The 13,635-nt window shown below is 42.0% G+C and overlaps 2 protein-coding genes across 4 annotated transcripts in view; one reads left to right on the forward strand and one right to left on the reverse strand.

Annotated features, from left to right (window-relative positions):
* Positions 1 to 13,635, reverse strand: part of BTBD19 (BTB domain containing 19) — a 69,939-nt gene that overhangs the window by 12,785 nt on the left and 43,519 nt on the right. The window contains 1 exon segment of the mRNA XM_042462862.1: positions 7,299 to 7,382. Coding sequence (XP_042318796.1) covers positions 7,299 to 7,382 — 84 coding nt within the window.
* Positions 535 to 13,635, forward strand: part of DYNLT4 (dynein light chain Tctex-type 4) — a 75,760-nt gene continuing 62,659 nt past the window's right edge. For 2 of the 3 annotated variants that reach the window (XM_042462853.1, XM_042462852.1), the window contains exon 1: positions 535 to 643. Coding sequence is in view for 1 of the 3 variants with exons in the window: in XM_042462851.1 (XP_042318785.1) it covers positions 613 to 643 (31 nt within the window). In the remaining 2 variants the exon portion in view is untranslated. The remainder of the gene's footprint in view (positions 644 to 13,635) is intronic. The other variant, XM_042462851.1, reaches the window with a different exon arrangement.

Consider the following 13,635-nt stretch of genomic DNA (forward strand, 5'->3'; position numbering starts at 1 on the left):
CTGGGAGGAGAAAGCATCCGAGCCCCACGAGCAGGCAGGGGGCTGATTCGAATGTTACCCTCACAATGTTCTGGTGTGGATACATGTGCACTCATCCCTTTGCTTGAGTCCACATCAGTGACTCTTGGAACGAACTGACTTCTCTTCCCCTCATTTGAAGGACAACAGAAAGAACAGGGTTGAAAACATGACGTTTTAACCTCAATCCGAATTGCTAGAGAGGGTGACTCTGGATTCTTGGTTAAACATCACGCTTTGCATTGCTAGAACAGGAGTGACTGCGGATGTGAGCTGCAACCCGCCCCCATGTGTGATAATGTCCACATACTCACACAGTGTACCCAAAGAACAGAGTGGATGCTATGACAGCTGCAATTTCTACTGCTAGTGACCAGCTTTGCTGAATAGAGAGCCTGTGGCTCTCTGGAGGCTCTGGTTCTGTGAGTCCTTGGAATCAGTCCCTGTGAAACAACTCACTGGGAAAACTGCCTGTGTTGCAACACAAATGATTTACAATATCTCTCATGCACCTTCTGGTGAGCCAAGGCATTCAGTAAGTAGCCAGCTCCATACAACAGAGCCTGTCACTGATAGGAGCAGGAACCATGTCTGATGTCACTTCCATCTCCTCCTAGTTTTTCTGGTGAGTGACTGTGCTCTTCTTGGGTGAATGAGAGGGTGGTGGGCAGATGCAACACTACATCTTTCTAGGGTTGGAGTTCATGGGTGGGAGGGAGAGGTGCAGCCACATCTAATTCAGCAGCACATATACTAAAATTGGAATAATATAATAGAGATCTAATTTTGGATCTGGGCACCAGTGATGCACTACTAGCAGGTGAGGGACCATTTGTATTACTGATGCTGGTGCAATATGGTGCAGCACTTCACTTTCCATCTTAGATGCTTCAGGTTGCTTCTCAAGGGGCGATAGCATATATCACAGAATATGTGTTCATGCTATATGTGAGAAGCTGTATACCTGTTTTCATTTCTGGTATGAACCAAGGCACAGGAATCCTGTTGCATCTACAATACAGATCACATGTGCCTGGACAGAATGGACACATGTATGTTTGGGCAAACTGATGATTAATTAGTTTTTTGTGGGTTTTTCGGGCTATGTGGCCATGTTCTAGAAGAGTTTCTTCCTGACGTTTCGACAGCATCTGTGGCTGACATCTTCAGAGAATGCTGACCTGGTCTGCAAATGGGGATGGGAGGCAGGGAGAATATAAAGGGGATTCCATTCTCATGTGTGTGGGAAAAGGTTACCCCGAGAGACAGATATGGGACACTTGGCTCAGATCATAATGTTGATGACACTCTGGAAAATTAGGTTGGCCTTGGCCACAACGTTCATCATCAATGCACAAAATGGCTTTCCCCTTTTGTCTTATCTTGTTTCGAGAAAAACAGGAAGAGAGATCTGTGAACTCACAAACTCTGTTTGTATAACAACTGCTTTCACTCTTTGGCCCGGGGTACCTTTATGCCTGAGAGTGGAAACAAGTGAGAAAGTAAACTTGAACCCATGTGTGGAAGAGGTTTCATAGCAAACACCATCTACATCAAGGGTGAGGGGACTTGACATTTGCAAAATGAGCTGTAGGATTCACAAACCAACACCAGGTACAAAATAATGACTGAAGCAGGGGACATGGGGGACACTAAATAATCAAGGGAACAGGATGTGCCTGATCACATACCTAAGCCAGAAATGTGAAATCAGTATCCATATGAAGAAGGGCAGACTCTAAAATACATATATATTTGCATATTCTTTTTTTTAAGTTTGAAAAAAACAAACTTCCCTTGGCAATTTTACTGAAAGACAGGATATAAATCTCTAATATAGTTCCAAGTATATGTACAAACATTCACAGCGATGCGCTGACAAAGCAACCAATTGTGCTGGATCTGTTCAAAACAAATCTAAAGTAACAATCCTGTGTGGTTCAAGTGATCAAGAAACAACAACTATATGGAACAGCCACCATGGGAATTTGAAATTTAGTGGCAAATCTGTTAGGTAAAAGTAAGTTACCCTTTGAGAACAGTAACAGGCAGAATTTGAACTAAAACTCTTTCTGTGAAACGAAGTCAAGAGTTGCGCTACCTCAACATTATATTGTGGTTACATGCCTTCAAGTCGTTTCCAGCTTATGGTGATGCTAAGATGAACCTATCTAAGCGTTTACTTGGTAAAATTTGTTCAGACACTGTTTATCTTTGCCTTCTTTTGAGGCTGAGAGAATGTGACTTTCCAAAGGTCATCCAGTAGGTTTTCATGGCTGAGCAGGGAATCAAACTCTGGTCTCCAGAATCATAACCAGGTGCTGAAACTACACTACCCTGGCTCGCCAACATTATATATTCATATCCAAACTGCAACTTCCTGTATTTTTACATTGGTTGTATACACACTAGATCAGAAATATGAGAAGTAGACAAAGTGTGTACAGGACTTAATAAAGACAGTTAATAGTTTTTGTGGTTTGTGGCATGAGCTGATAATTCTAAGGACAAATTTTACAGCCAGTTGATAGTCCTACAGTCACCATCACTTGCAATGTGGAATGTTGCAAGAGATAAGCAGGGGGAAATGTGGGTGGATTAGATCTCTATTATATTATTCCAATTTTAGTATATGTGCTGCTGACAGAGTTTAGAGGGCATTGCATGTGCATTCAGGTCATCATCCGCGCCCACTTGTGGTTGAGGCTTGCTTATAGCCTATCACATCACAGGATCACATGGGCATCATGAGCATGTCATCTGGTATTATCACAATGGAACGTGGATCTCACAGAGCTCTCAGTTTGTGAGATCAGCTCTCAATGGAAGCTAACAAGATCAAAATGGTGGGAAACCACAATTTGTTGGTTGTGTGGGTGGATGAAGGCAGATTACCTCACAGTTGTCTGTGAGCCAGATGACTCCAGGAGATGTGGGCCAAAGGTGTGCATGTCAATTTAATCAACTCTTCCAGCTACCCAGCCTAGAAGTGGATCTTTTATTCACTTATTTTACAAGTTTTAAAGAGGGTGCACGGACAATGACTATGTGACCATCAAGGCAAGCTAATATAAACAAGAAGGGTTGTAGTCAAGAGTGTTTTAATAACACAGAAATCCCTGGGTGATTATATCAGACCTATTGTGTCATGGATCTGACTATCCAGCACTGTTCCCAGTCCTCTCCAGACAGCGCAGTAGTTTCCTTCGTCTTCAGTGTAACTGCAGCTGCACAGCACAAAAGACTGGCTGCTCCCCGAGACAAAGTCAGCACAGGTCTTTTGTTACTGCAAATGCTCCTCACCCTCCAGCCCCCTATTTGGCATATTGGCGGATATGGGTGTGGGGGATGAGATGCATACAAAGAACCCATGAAGAGGCAGCTACCACACAACTATCCTTTCTGCAACACAAAACAATTCAAGCAGAATCAAAGTAAAGCCAACAGAACCAAACACAACAGGGGTTCCTTGTTTTACACACTTGCTCCCCAGCTTAGTGTGGATTTTGGTAGCTGCCAAAGTCCCATATACCGGCTGCCTACTCCTGAATTTCAGCTGCTGGATTTGGCTTGTGTGTGTCAGCTGGCATGAAATCACCCAGTGGGGCTCCCTTGTCAGTCTTGAAGAGGGCAGGTGTCTGCCGAACAAAGACTGTGGGGCACGATGGGAGGCCTTGGTCAGGTCCCATGGTGAAAGCTCAGATGGAGGACAAGGGTAGAAGGTTCACGGTTCAAAGAAAGTGTAGTTTCTCTATTACCCTGCTGTAAGGGATAACATAACCTATGGGGATGCCAATAAGGTAGGGCAAGAATCACAGATGTGACTGAGTCTGCTTTGAGTGTGCCTTGCTCCTAAACTAGACAGCTGGAAAACCCTTTTTTTTTTTTTTTAAAGAAAAGAATAGAACCAAGAATTAAAGGCAGAGTTGGATTTCTCTCCCCACCAACACATCAGTTTTCCAATTTCAAAAGTCTAAAATTATAATAGTTGTAATTAAAAAAAAACCCAGTAAGAATCTAGGTGGAGGGATTTTATGTTAACTCTGAGACATGAACCCCTAAGGTCCTACAAAAATCAGTTGATCCCAGAAAGGGATATTAAAGACATTTAGCTCTCCATCTCCAGTAATGGAGGACTGAAATGCATCACGAACTGAAATTAATGGTAGGAACTTTCTAATGTGGGTAAAGACAGATGAAAATGGACATTATAATAGCAATTGTCTTGATGCACTGCTTTTTATTTTTATAAGTAGAAAATAAAACATGCAAAATGAACATGCAGACTCTGTACAAGGGTATTTTTATCAGGGGAGTAAGCTAATATACTAAGAGATATACCAAGAGATTAGAGTTTTTAAAAACAGAACTAGTAATCATACTTTGTGACCCAGTGTGGTGTAGTGGTTTGACTATGACTCTGGAGATCAGAGTTCAAATCCACATGCAGCCATGGAAGCCCACTGGATGACCTAGACTAGAGCAACTTACACTCTCTCAGCCTCAGAGAAGGCAAAGGCAAACCCTCTCTGAACTAATCTTGCCAAGAAAACCCTGTAATAGGTTTGCCTTAGGGCTGCAATAAGTTGGAAACTACTTGAAGGCACAGAACAACATGGGGTTCTGTTCTGGGAATTCCTGAGGGCCAGGATCACACTGGACTACTGGAGAGGTGGACAACCTAAAGCCTGCATGCAGCCACCCTGATTATTTTTGTGGCTCTCAGGCCCTCACAGAATTGCCATTGGAATTTAAAAGGATGCAGCAGCAAATCATACCACTCATTTTCACAGCAAACTGGGAGAAGAGCTTCAAAATGAGCACTTCCTGCTAGATTTAAAGAGGGTTCCCTCGTTTTGCTGCAGAAATCCGGTGCTGTGGTTTGCTGGCAAATTACAGCAATGCAGCAGCAGCAGATGGAGTGATGGACTGCAGTGAGTTCCTATGCCAGCATTCCCCTTTCACAGAGCCAGAGCTTCATGGTTTCCTATTCCAGCAAATTCTCCAGCTCCTTCCTGTTGTATAGCATAGTCAGTAGCAGTAAATTCCATGGGTCTGCAGACAGACAGAATATTTAAACCTCCAGTTTTACAGGAACTTCAGGAAAATGAGTATTTTCACCAAAAGGAGAAGGGAAGTGACTATTCCAGTGAAAGGAGAAGACTAATTTTCATTAACTGGGAACCAGGTTATTTATAAAGCCTGATTGACCTAAATAATGTTCGTTTTGGAAGCTCTGGGACTCTAATGTATACAGCCCTTTTTATTTAAATAAGACTGTTCTGACACCTCCATGTCTCACACATTTTAATTTGACACTCTAAGTGCTGTTTCCTGCATTTGGCACTTTTGGAAACTGGCTGCTGCTTGTACCATCTGTTAAGACCTGATTGCACTGGAAAGTTTTATTGTATTTCATTCATGCTTATGTATTCTAATACAGTAACTGCTAAATGATATCAATTTACCAGTATTCTGAGTTTGAATTATTGATATTGTCAGCTATAATTAATTTTAAATGGTGTTAGATTGTATCTACACTGTAGAAATAATGCAGTTTGACATCACTTTAATGGTCACAGCTCCATCCTACAGAATCCTGGGATTTGTAGATTGATGAAGCACCAGCACTCCTTGGCAGAGAAGGCTGAAGACCATGTAAAACAATAAATCCCAGGATTCCATAGGATGAAGCTACAGTCCTTAAAGTTTTGCAAATAGCTCTATTTCCACAGTATAGATGCACCCTTAGTCTTGTTGTAATTAAAGGTTTATTTGGCTTGCTCTGTTACATTTTGGAATGTATTGGTACTAGACTATTAACTGAAATTATATTTTTATATAACTCTTATATTGCTATAGTTGTATTCTTATATGTACATTTATTGTTGTGTGCCTTCAAGTTGTTTCCGACTTATGGTGACCCTAAGGTAAATGTGCCCACATGTTTCAATATTAATACTTCTCCATTCACCCACTTGGCCACACACACAGAGATAACTCCCACTGACCACAACCAGTCAGGAGAGTGGTTGTGTACAAGCCTGCTAATTTCAGTCTTTCTATGCCTGTCCATATTCTATTACCAAGTATTCTTTCTTCCTCCAGCTTGGCTTTAGAGCTGCTTCCCAAGCTTCAGTGCAAACGTGCCAATGTTTTAGGTACCCTATTGATTAGAACCCTGTTGGAGCAGTACACTAATATAAAACTGTTGCATAAGAGGCTGTGCTTTGTCAGAGTTGTACAGATGTGTTCATTGTGCATGTACATATGGTACATACAACCCTTTCTCTCTCTTCCTGTTGAACTAGTGGGTGGGGAGCTCATTAGTTGTTGTACAATGGGTGAGCTTAAGACCTTGGCATCACTGGCACAATCAGTTGTGTAACTGTGGGATCCAGTATAACTACACTAGAATATATTTAAATAATAATAATAATAATAATAATAATAATAATAATAATAAATGTATTTGTATCCTGCTTCTTTGTGTAACACAACCGGGGTGGCTTACATATTAAAACATACAGTCCCGTATCCCAATATCCCACCCACCCCTAAAATACAATTAAACAATTCAAAAATTTAAAACATACTTTAAAATAACAAACAGATCAAGAGTGGCTGTGGCAGAGGTCAGGGGTATAACAGGTTCGACTTTTTTCGTTAGCCAGTTGTCTATTCAGGAAAAAAATCAGGAAAAGAGATCTGTCTTAACAGCTTTTTAAAAGCTGTTTAAAGTGGTAATGTGACGAATCTCTTGCGGTAGGCCATTCCATAATCTGGGAGTAGTAGCCAAGAAGGTCCTCTGGGCAGTTGCAGACAATTTAATTGTTATAGGTTGCAACAAATTCCTTTCAGAGGACCTGAGTGCATTGGATGGATTATACGGAAAGAGGCGGTCCCAAAGATAGATTGGACCCAAGCCATTTGGGGCTTTAAAGGTGATGATCAACACCTTGTACTGCACCCGGAAACAGATAGGCAGCCAGTGAAGTGTACAGGGCCTTTGACATTGTAAGTGGAGCCAGTCAAATGAACAGATGGGAAATCTGCAAAGACCTGTATGTCTGGGGGAACTGACTACATTGATGGTAGTGGTGGTGATGACAATGAAATGATGATGATTTTATACAGTAGTTACATCCCACCTTTTCCCCAACACTGGGATTCAAGAAGGCTTATAAAACTGGCTGCCTTAAGAAAGGAAGGTTTTCTATTCTTCTACTGTACGCTTAAATTGATCAAGGACTCTAGAGCTAGCAGATAACATAGCAAGCTGAATAGGGAACAATGAAACTCACCTGAAAGGCTTCACAGGCCTGCTCGACATTCAGTGTGCCTTTGATGAATTCAATACATATCTGAAAATAATTGAAATTGAGAATAAGAATGTAGGAAGCCGACTTCAGAACACATTTGCACCACTGATAACACAGCAGAACGGCTTCTTATTCAAAACCTGGGGTCTGCAAGAGTTCTAGAGTGACAACTTCTCCAATCTGGAATGGGAGACTCAAATTCCTTCCTTGAAATCTAATCTCTGAACTTTGCCTCTGTTCTGGTTTGACCTTCACTGTTGTTAACTGAGGACTGCTTCACATGTTATTGCAAAAAACAGAACTGACCAAAACAGCAGCCTCTATGTGACTTGCAAAATCCATCTCACTAACCCACTTCAGTATTATTATTATTATTAACATTTATTTACTGAGTCCTGTAAAGTTTGCACAGCGATTTACATAGTAAAGGTCAAATAAAATAGGGGGGGGGGATAAAAACTTGCCAAGCGGTGTACAATCTGAACAATGGCAGTAACTCAGGTCTTACACAAGGTGGGATGTTTGGTTTACTGTCTGGAGCTAGAAGCTTATTTTGGGAAGGGGAAGGTGGGGAGGAAGAGAGTGGAAGCTCCTTGGAACCACAAGAAAAATTAGCAGACTGAATAATAAAAACAGGGGTTGTGGGAAAACAGTTATACCACATTTGTGCTTCCTCTTGTCTCAGAGCTGTATTTTCTTCTGTTTTTGCAAAGAAAGACTCCAACGTTCAATTGTGGAGTTCAAACAACATCTTACTTAAGGAACTGGATGTTTGGCTGGCACTTCCCACCCTTTACCTTGGCAGTTGCTACAAAAACATCATATTACTCCTAAAGGAGTCCAAAAGATGGAAGTTTAGATGACAGCTAACCAGGCTTTCGATCACAGGTGACAGGGACATAGCCAGGATTTTAGGAAGGGGGGGGGGTCCAGACTAAGTGCCACCATTATAATGGGGCTTGGGTGTGGCGGTGCAGCAGCATGCACCATTCATTTTTCTAATGGAAGGGGGGGTCCGGACCCCAAGGACCTCCCCCTTGCCTACGTCCCTGCAGGTGACATCAAAAGATAGAGCCTCCTTGACAGTGATAAATACAAGAACATATTGGGGCAGACATTGCTGGACTTAAAAAATCAGTCAAAGCCTTTGAATTTAATTAGTGAGTAAAGTTAAGAAAAGAGGAAAATATGGGGGTTAGACAAAGGGGAGTGATGACATCCATTTGACAAAAGGAAAAAAGGTCACTTTGTCTAGAATACAGCCATTTAGATCAAAATAACTGCTCCTCCGCTTGCAACTGAATAGTGATTTACAAGTGCTAATGAATTTAGTCACACATGATGCTCTCTGGTAAATGTCATTTCTGTTTTCTGACCTACCAGCTACATCAGTCTCACACAGTCACACCCACACCAGAATTATATGTCAGTGTGGATACTAAAGGTCTGTACACTGCATGGTAAAAAGGGCAAATGTCTCTTGTTTCTAAATGAAAAACAACCAAAAATAGCATTCTTTAATTTTACATCAGGAGTGGGAATCATGTGACCTCCAGATGTTCTTGGACTGTTTGAGCAGTCTTAACTAACATAGCCATAGCCGATGGTAAGGAATTTTGGGAGCTGCTGTCCATCAATGTCTGGAAGGTCACATGATTCCCACTCCATTCTATATTATTGCTAAGACTTGGACATGTTGGGACTTTATCACATGGGGAAATTGGGGGATTCATTATCCAAGCAAAGTCACGCGATCGCAGCTAATTGCAATTAGAGAGGACTTATCCCAGGAATAACCAGGGAATAACCAGCAACAAATCATTCACATGCAAATCCTGTGAATGATTTGTTGCTGGTTATTCCCTGGTTATTCCTGGGATACGCCCTCTCTAACTGCGATGTGTGTGATAATCTTTGCCGCAATCATGCAACTTTCCATAATGCCTTTTGAATCTCCCATTTCCCCCCCAAGTGATAAAGTCCTTAGTTTCAAACTATAGTTCCCAAAATCCCCCATCTAGGAGATGGACTAAGCTAGAGCCATGCAGGCCAGGGAATCTTGAAGTTGTAATCCTAAACTTTTCCAAACCCTGGTAATTCCAATATCCTAATCATGCTTGTTCTGTGAAAGATATGTTGTCTGCTCATTAGGAAAGGCAATGATGCTAGGAAAAGTGGAAGGGAGTAGAAAAAGAAAGATAGCTAGACTCAATCAGGGAGACCTGGTCCTAAGCCTCAGAACCTGAGCAGAGCGATTGAGGGCAGGGAGTCTTGGAGATGTCTCATTCATAGGGTCACCATGAGCTGAAGTTGTCTTCAGGGCAGTTACCAGCAACAACAACAAGTGATTTACACACAAAAGAGTTTATCACACGGGAGGAATTTCTCTTAATTTTGAATGAAAAGAAAGTGGGGCCAGAATGCATTCACGTGAATTCGCTAGTTCAGTGAATTTACGTGAATTCAAATTGCATTCGAACTGACTTCCCATTGCCCGCAAATAGCTTGCCATTGTCTGAAATTGCATGTGATTACCTCTCACGCAATAACATGAAATCCCATGATTGCATTCGGACTGACTTCCCATTGCCCGAAATTGCATCTGGTAATCTATCACACAATAACGTTAAACCCCATGATTGTGTTTGGATTGCCATTGGATTATACTTCCAATTTCCCTTGTCTGATAACATCCAAAGAAATACAAGCCAAGTCTGCTTACCATCTTTCAGAAGCTGCAAAACTGAAAAACAGTTTCTTTAACGCATTGTCAATGCAAGATGTAAGGCATTCCCCTACCCATATTTTGTGTGTAAGAGTGTCTTGCTAGTATATTAGCAGTGGTAACATGGCCAGTATTGCTCTTGAGAGCAGGTTTCTGAGAAAGGATTCCTTAGGTTGAGTTGCTAAGCCCACTGGCTCCTCCAGAGCACTGCACTACTTACCTTACTTTCGTGCTGTAGCATTTGCCATGACAGAAAAGCACCCGGAAGGGTGGGGGGGGGGGAATAATTTGCTCTTAGACAGGGGTTCTAATCTTCAGATGTTGTTGGGCTGCGATTTCCAGCTGCCAGGTAGTCAATACTGAATAACGTTGGGAGTTGCAGTTCAACAACATTCAGAGGGTCATAGGCCCGTTACAGACAGGCCTTAAAGTACGTGCTGAGCACGTACTAGGGTTAGGAAGCGGCGGCGCTTCCGCACAGCCAAAACCCTAGTACATGCTCAGCACGTACAAAATGGCGGTGGCCATTCCACACGGCCGCCGCCATGACTACGTCATGACCACACCGTCTCCAAACGAGGCCGCGCGGTTGTTACGTAGTGTGGCTGCGCGAGGGCACTTAGTGCGCCCTTTCCACGGCCCCGGAAGGAGCTCCGTTTTGGAGCTCCTTCCAGGTTTGCATCGCTGGATGCAGCCTTTAGATGGCTGCGCCCAGCGACGCAGAGAAAGCGGCCCCTTTCTCCTCCTCCCCGCCGCCATCAGGTGTCCTCGGGGCTTGAAGCCCCAAGGACACCCCTTTCCAGGCCGCAGGGAAGCAACCTTTTGCCCCTTTCTCGCGGCCCGGAAAGTGGCGGATTGGGGCCTTGGAGGCTGCCGTTGTGGCAACTGAGGCCCCGATACACCAGGGAAAGGAGCGCCTACAGGCCGCCCCATCCCTCCCCTGAGGAATTCCTGCTCAGAGCCTCAGGGCTGATGGTAGTAGTACAAGGTACAGCCAACTAGGAAAACACAGCTACTCGCAGGAACCAACCTCCCCAGCAGGAATTTTTTCTAATAAACAAGAAGGAACTACCATAACAGAGAAGTCTGAGATATAAAAAATGTACACATGCACTCCGCAAATTTATGAAATGCAGATGCTCTCCCATTTTGTTTAGTTCTGTCTAAGCATGTTTTGACTTGTCCTATATAGATTCTTAATTTTTCCTGTTGCAAAATTTCAAGAGAGAAAGAAAGAGAAGAAACAGGAAATATGCTCTTTGGAGGCACAGCTGCTCTGGACATGCTTTTCATAAAGCATCTTAAATTCAGCTCCAGGACTGAGCCTTGCACTGGGATGAATAGGATCTTATCTGCACTGCAAAATTAAAGCCATTTGACACCGCTTTAACTTCCATGGCCCAATGCTATGGAATCTGAAATTTGTAATTTTTGCGGCACCTGAGCTCTCTGACAGAGAATGTTAAATAGCTCACAAAACTACAAATACCAGAATTCCATAACATTGGGCCATGAGGAGGGGGGCAACTGTGAAGTCAAAATTGATTGCTGATTTCATAAGCAGAGAAAGCCAGCTCTCTGCCTAGTATTGAAGACTAGGTAAGCAGTACATCTACAAGTGGCATCCCAGGAACAATGTGATCTTTATGTTAAGCAGTAATACTTTATATATATTTGCAGAGAATGCTATTGCCCTAATCTACAGCCATTGTAATAAAGTACCTTGCCTGGCTGTTTGTCCAGTTTACACATAATTCCCAACATCCAAACCATCTCTTTGTCCTTCCATTTCCTCTTCTCTTGCTCCTTATAATCTGGATGACAATTTTAATTAGATCAAAATAGACATTACACAAGTGTTGACATACTGAGTTCTCCCAAATGATTTAGTGGTTCTACAATAGTTGGGAGTAACAATTGGATTTAGGCCAGAATAATGGACTGTGCTTTCACAGATGGACAGCTAATTGTAGAAATATAAATTCCACTGCATTTCTGTCATTAATTCTCACAGGATTTTGAGATCTAACGCAATGTATTTGCTCTTTTGAATATCTTTTAAATTGTTGCTGTTAAATGGAAAAATCCAGTCAATGAATAATACAAAATCCATATAGGAGAAAGAGGTGCAAGAATTATTAGCAAAGAGGATTGATTTCTATACGAAGTTGAGTTTTACAAATAATGAACTAGCAGCCTTATTGCACAAGCTCTCTAGCATTAAAATAGTGTTGTTGTTGTTGTTTTTCAAAAGCACCATATATCAGGACTGCTCTCCTCACTATGACATCTGAAGCATTATAGAGTTAGTGCTGTAAAAGAACTAATGTCACCATGGCTGAGCAGGAATTCAAACCCTGCTCTCAAACCACTACACCACACTGGCTCCCTAAGATTATATGTGTGTATGTGTATTCTATGCCTTCAAGTCATTTCCAACATCTTGTGACCCTAAGGCAAGATTTGATCAGTGGAGGTTTGTTCTTGCCTTTCCCTGAGGCAGAGAGCATGTGACTTGCTCAAGGTCATCCAGTGGGTTTCCTGAGTGAGCTAGAATTCGAACCCTGGTTTCCAGAGTTATAGTTCAACATTCAAACCACTATGCCACACTGGCTCTCGCTGAAGATACATAAGTGCTCACAAAGATCAGATTGTTGGGGGGGTGGGGTGGTGGTTTGACTGTCCATGGTATCCTCAGCATTCTCCTCCAGCACATCTTGTATTAATTAATTTTTCCTCCTATCCGCTTTCCTCACTGTCCAGCTTTTGCATCCATACATGGTAATAGGGAATACAATGGCTTATACAATTCTTACATGTGTGCTTACTTGTAAATCTTTATATCTTAGGATCTTTTTAAATTCTTTTATAGCTGCTCTCCCCATTCCTACTTGTCTTTTTATTTCTTGACTGCAGTCCCCATTCTGATCAATGTATGGGAACTCTTTTACTATTTCAATTTCCTCATTGTCTAGGTCAAAGATCAGAATGCCATCAGATTGTGAGCAAAAAGTGCAGTGAATTGTGAAGGATATAAGATACCCCATCAATTAGCACAGCTAACTAAACATGACACATTATTGCTGAAGAGGTTGGGTCCTCTCCCTTTTCAGAGATTGTCCCATTCACTATAACATGGAATGAGCCAAAATTAACCTTTGTTGAATCATCCTGCTTCTGATTCATCATACAGTGCAAGTGGAAAAAGAAGGCAGTTCTTCCAACAAACTCTCTTCGCCAACTCGCCTGCCCACATGTTGCTGCCTCAGCCAAGGAAGGGGACTGGCAACTGTGACTAAAAATAAAAAATTAAAAAACCCATAGATGACTGGTAACAGGAATGCCACAAAAATATTTAAGTTTTTAAATGATTTAACCCTAAAAATTTAAAAGGAAATGCAGCCATGTGTGACAAGAGGGTATTGTAATGTCCGATATAAGTGACATACAGTACTGTATATTTTGTAGGTATGAATTTAAAACCAAATTATTCATTAGAGCAAAATTCAGTTTGCAGTGGAGAACTAATAAGAGATGATGTATTTTATCATGGCAGCTTCCACCACTTTC

The sequence above is a fragment of the Sceloporus undulatus genome, chromosome 4 (genome assembly GCF_019175285.1).
Source record: "Sceloporus undulatus isolate JIND9_A2432 ecotype Alabama chromosome 4, SceUnd_v1.1, whole genome shotgun sequence".
Lineage (NCBI taxonomy): Eukaryota > Metazoa > Chordata > Lepidosauria > Squamata > Phrynosomatidae > Sceloporus > Sceloporus undulatus.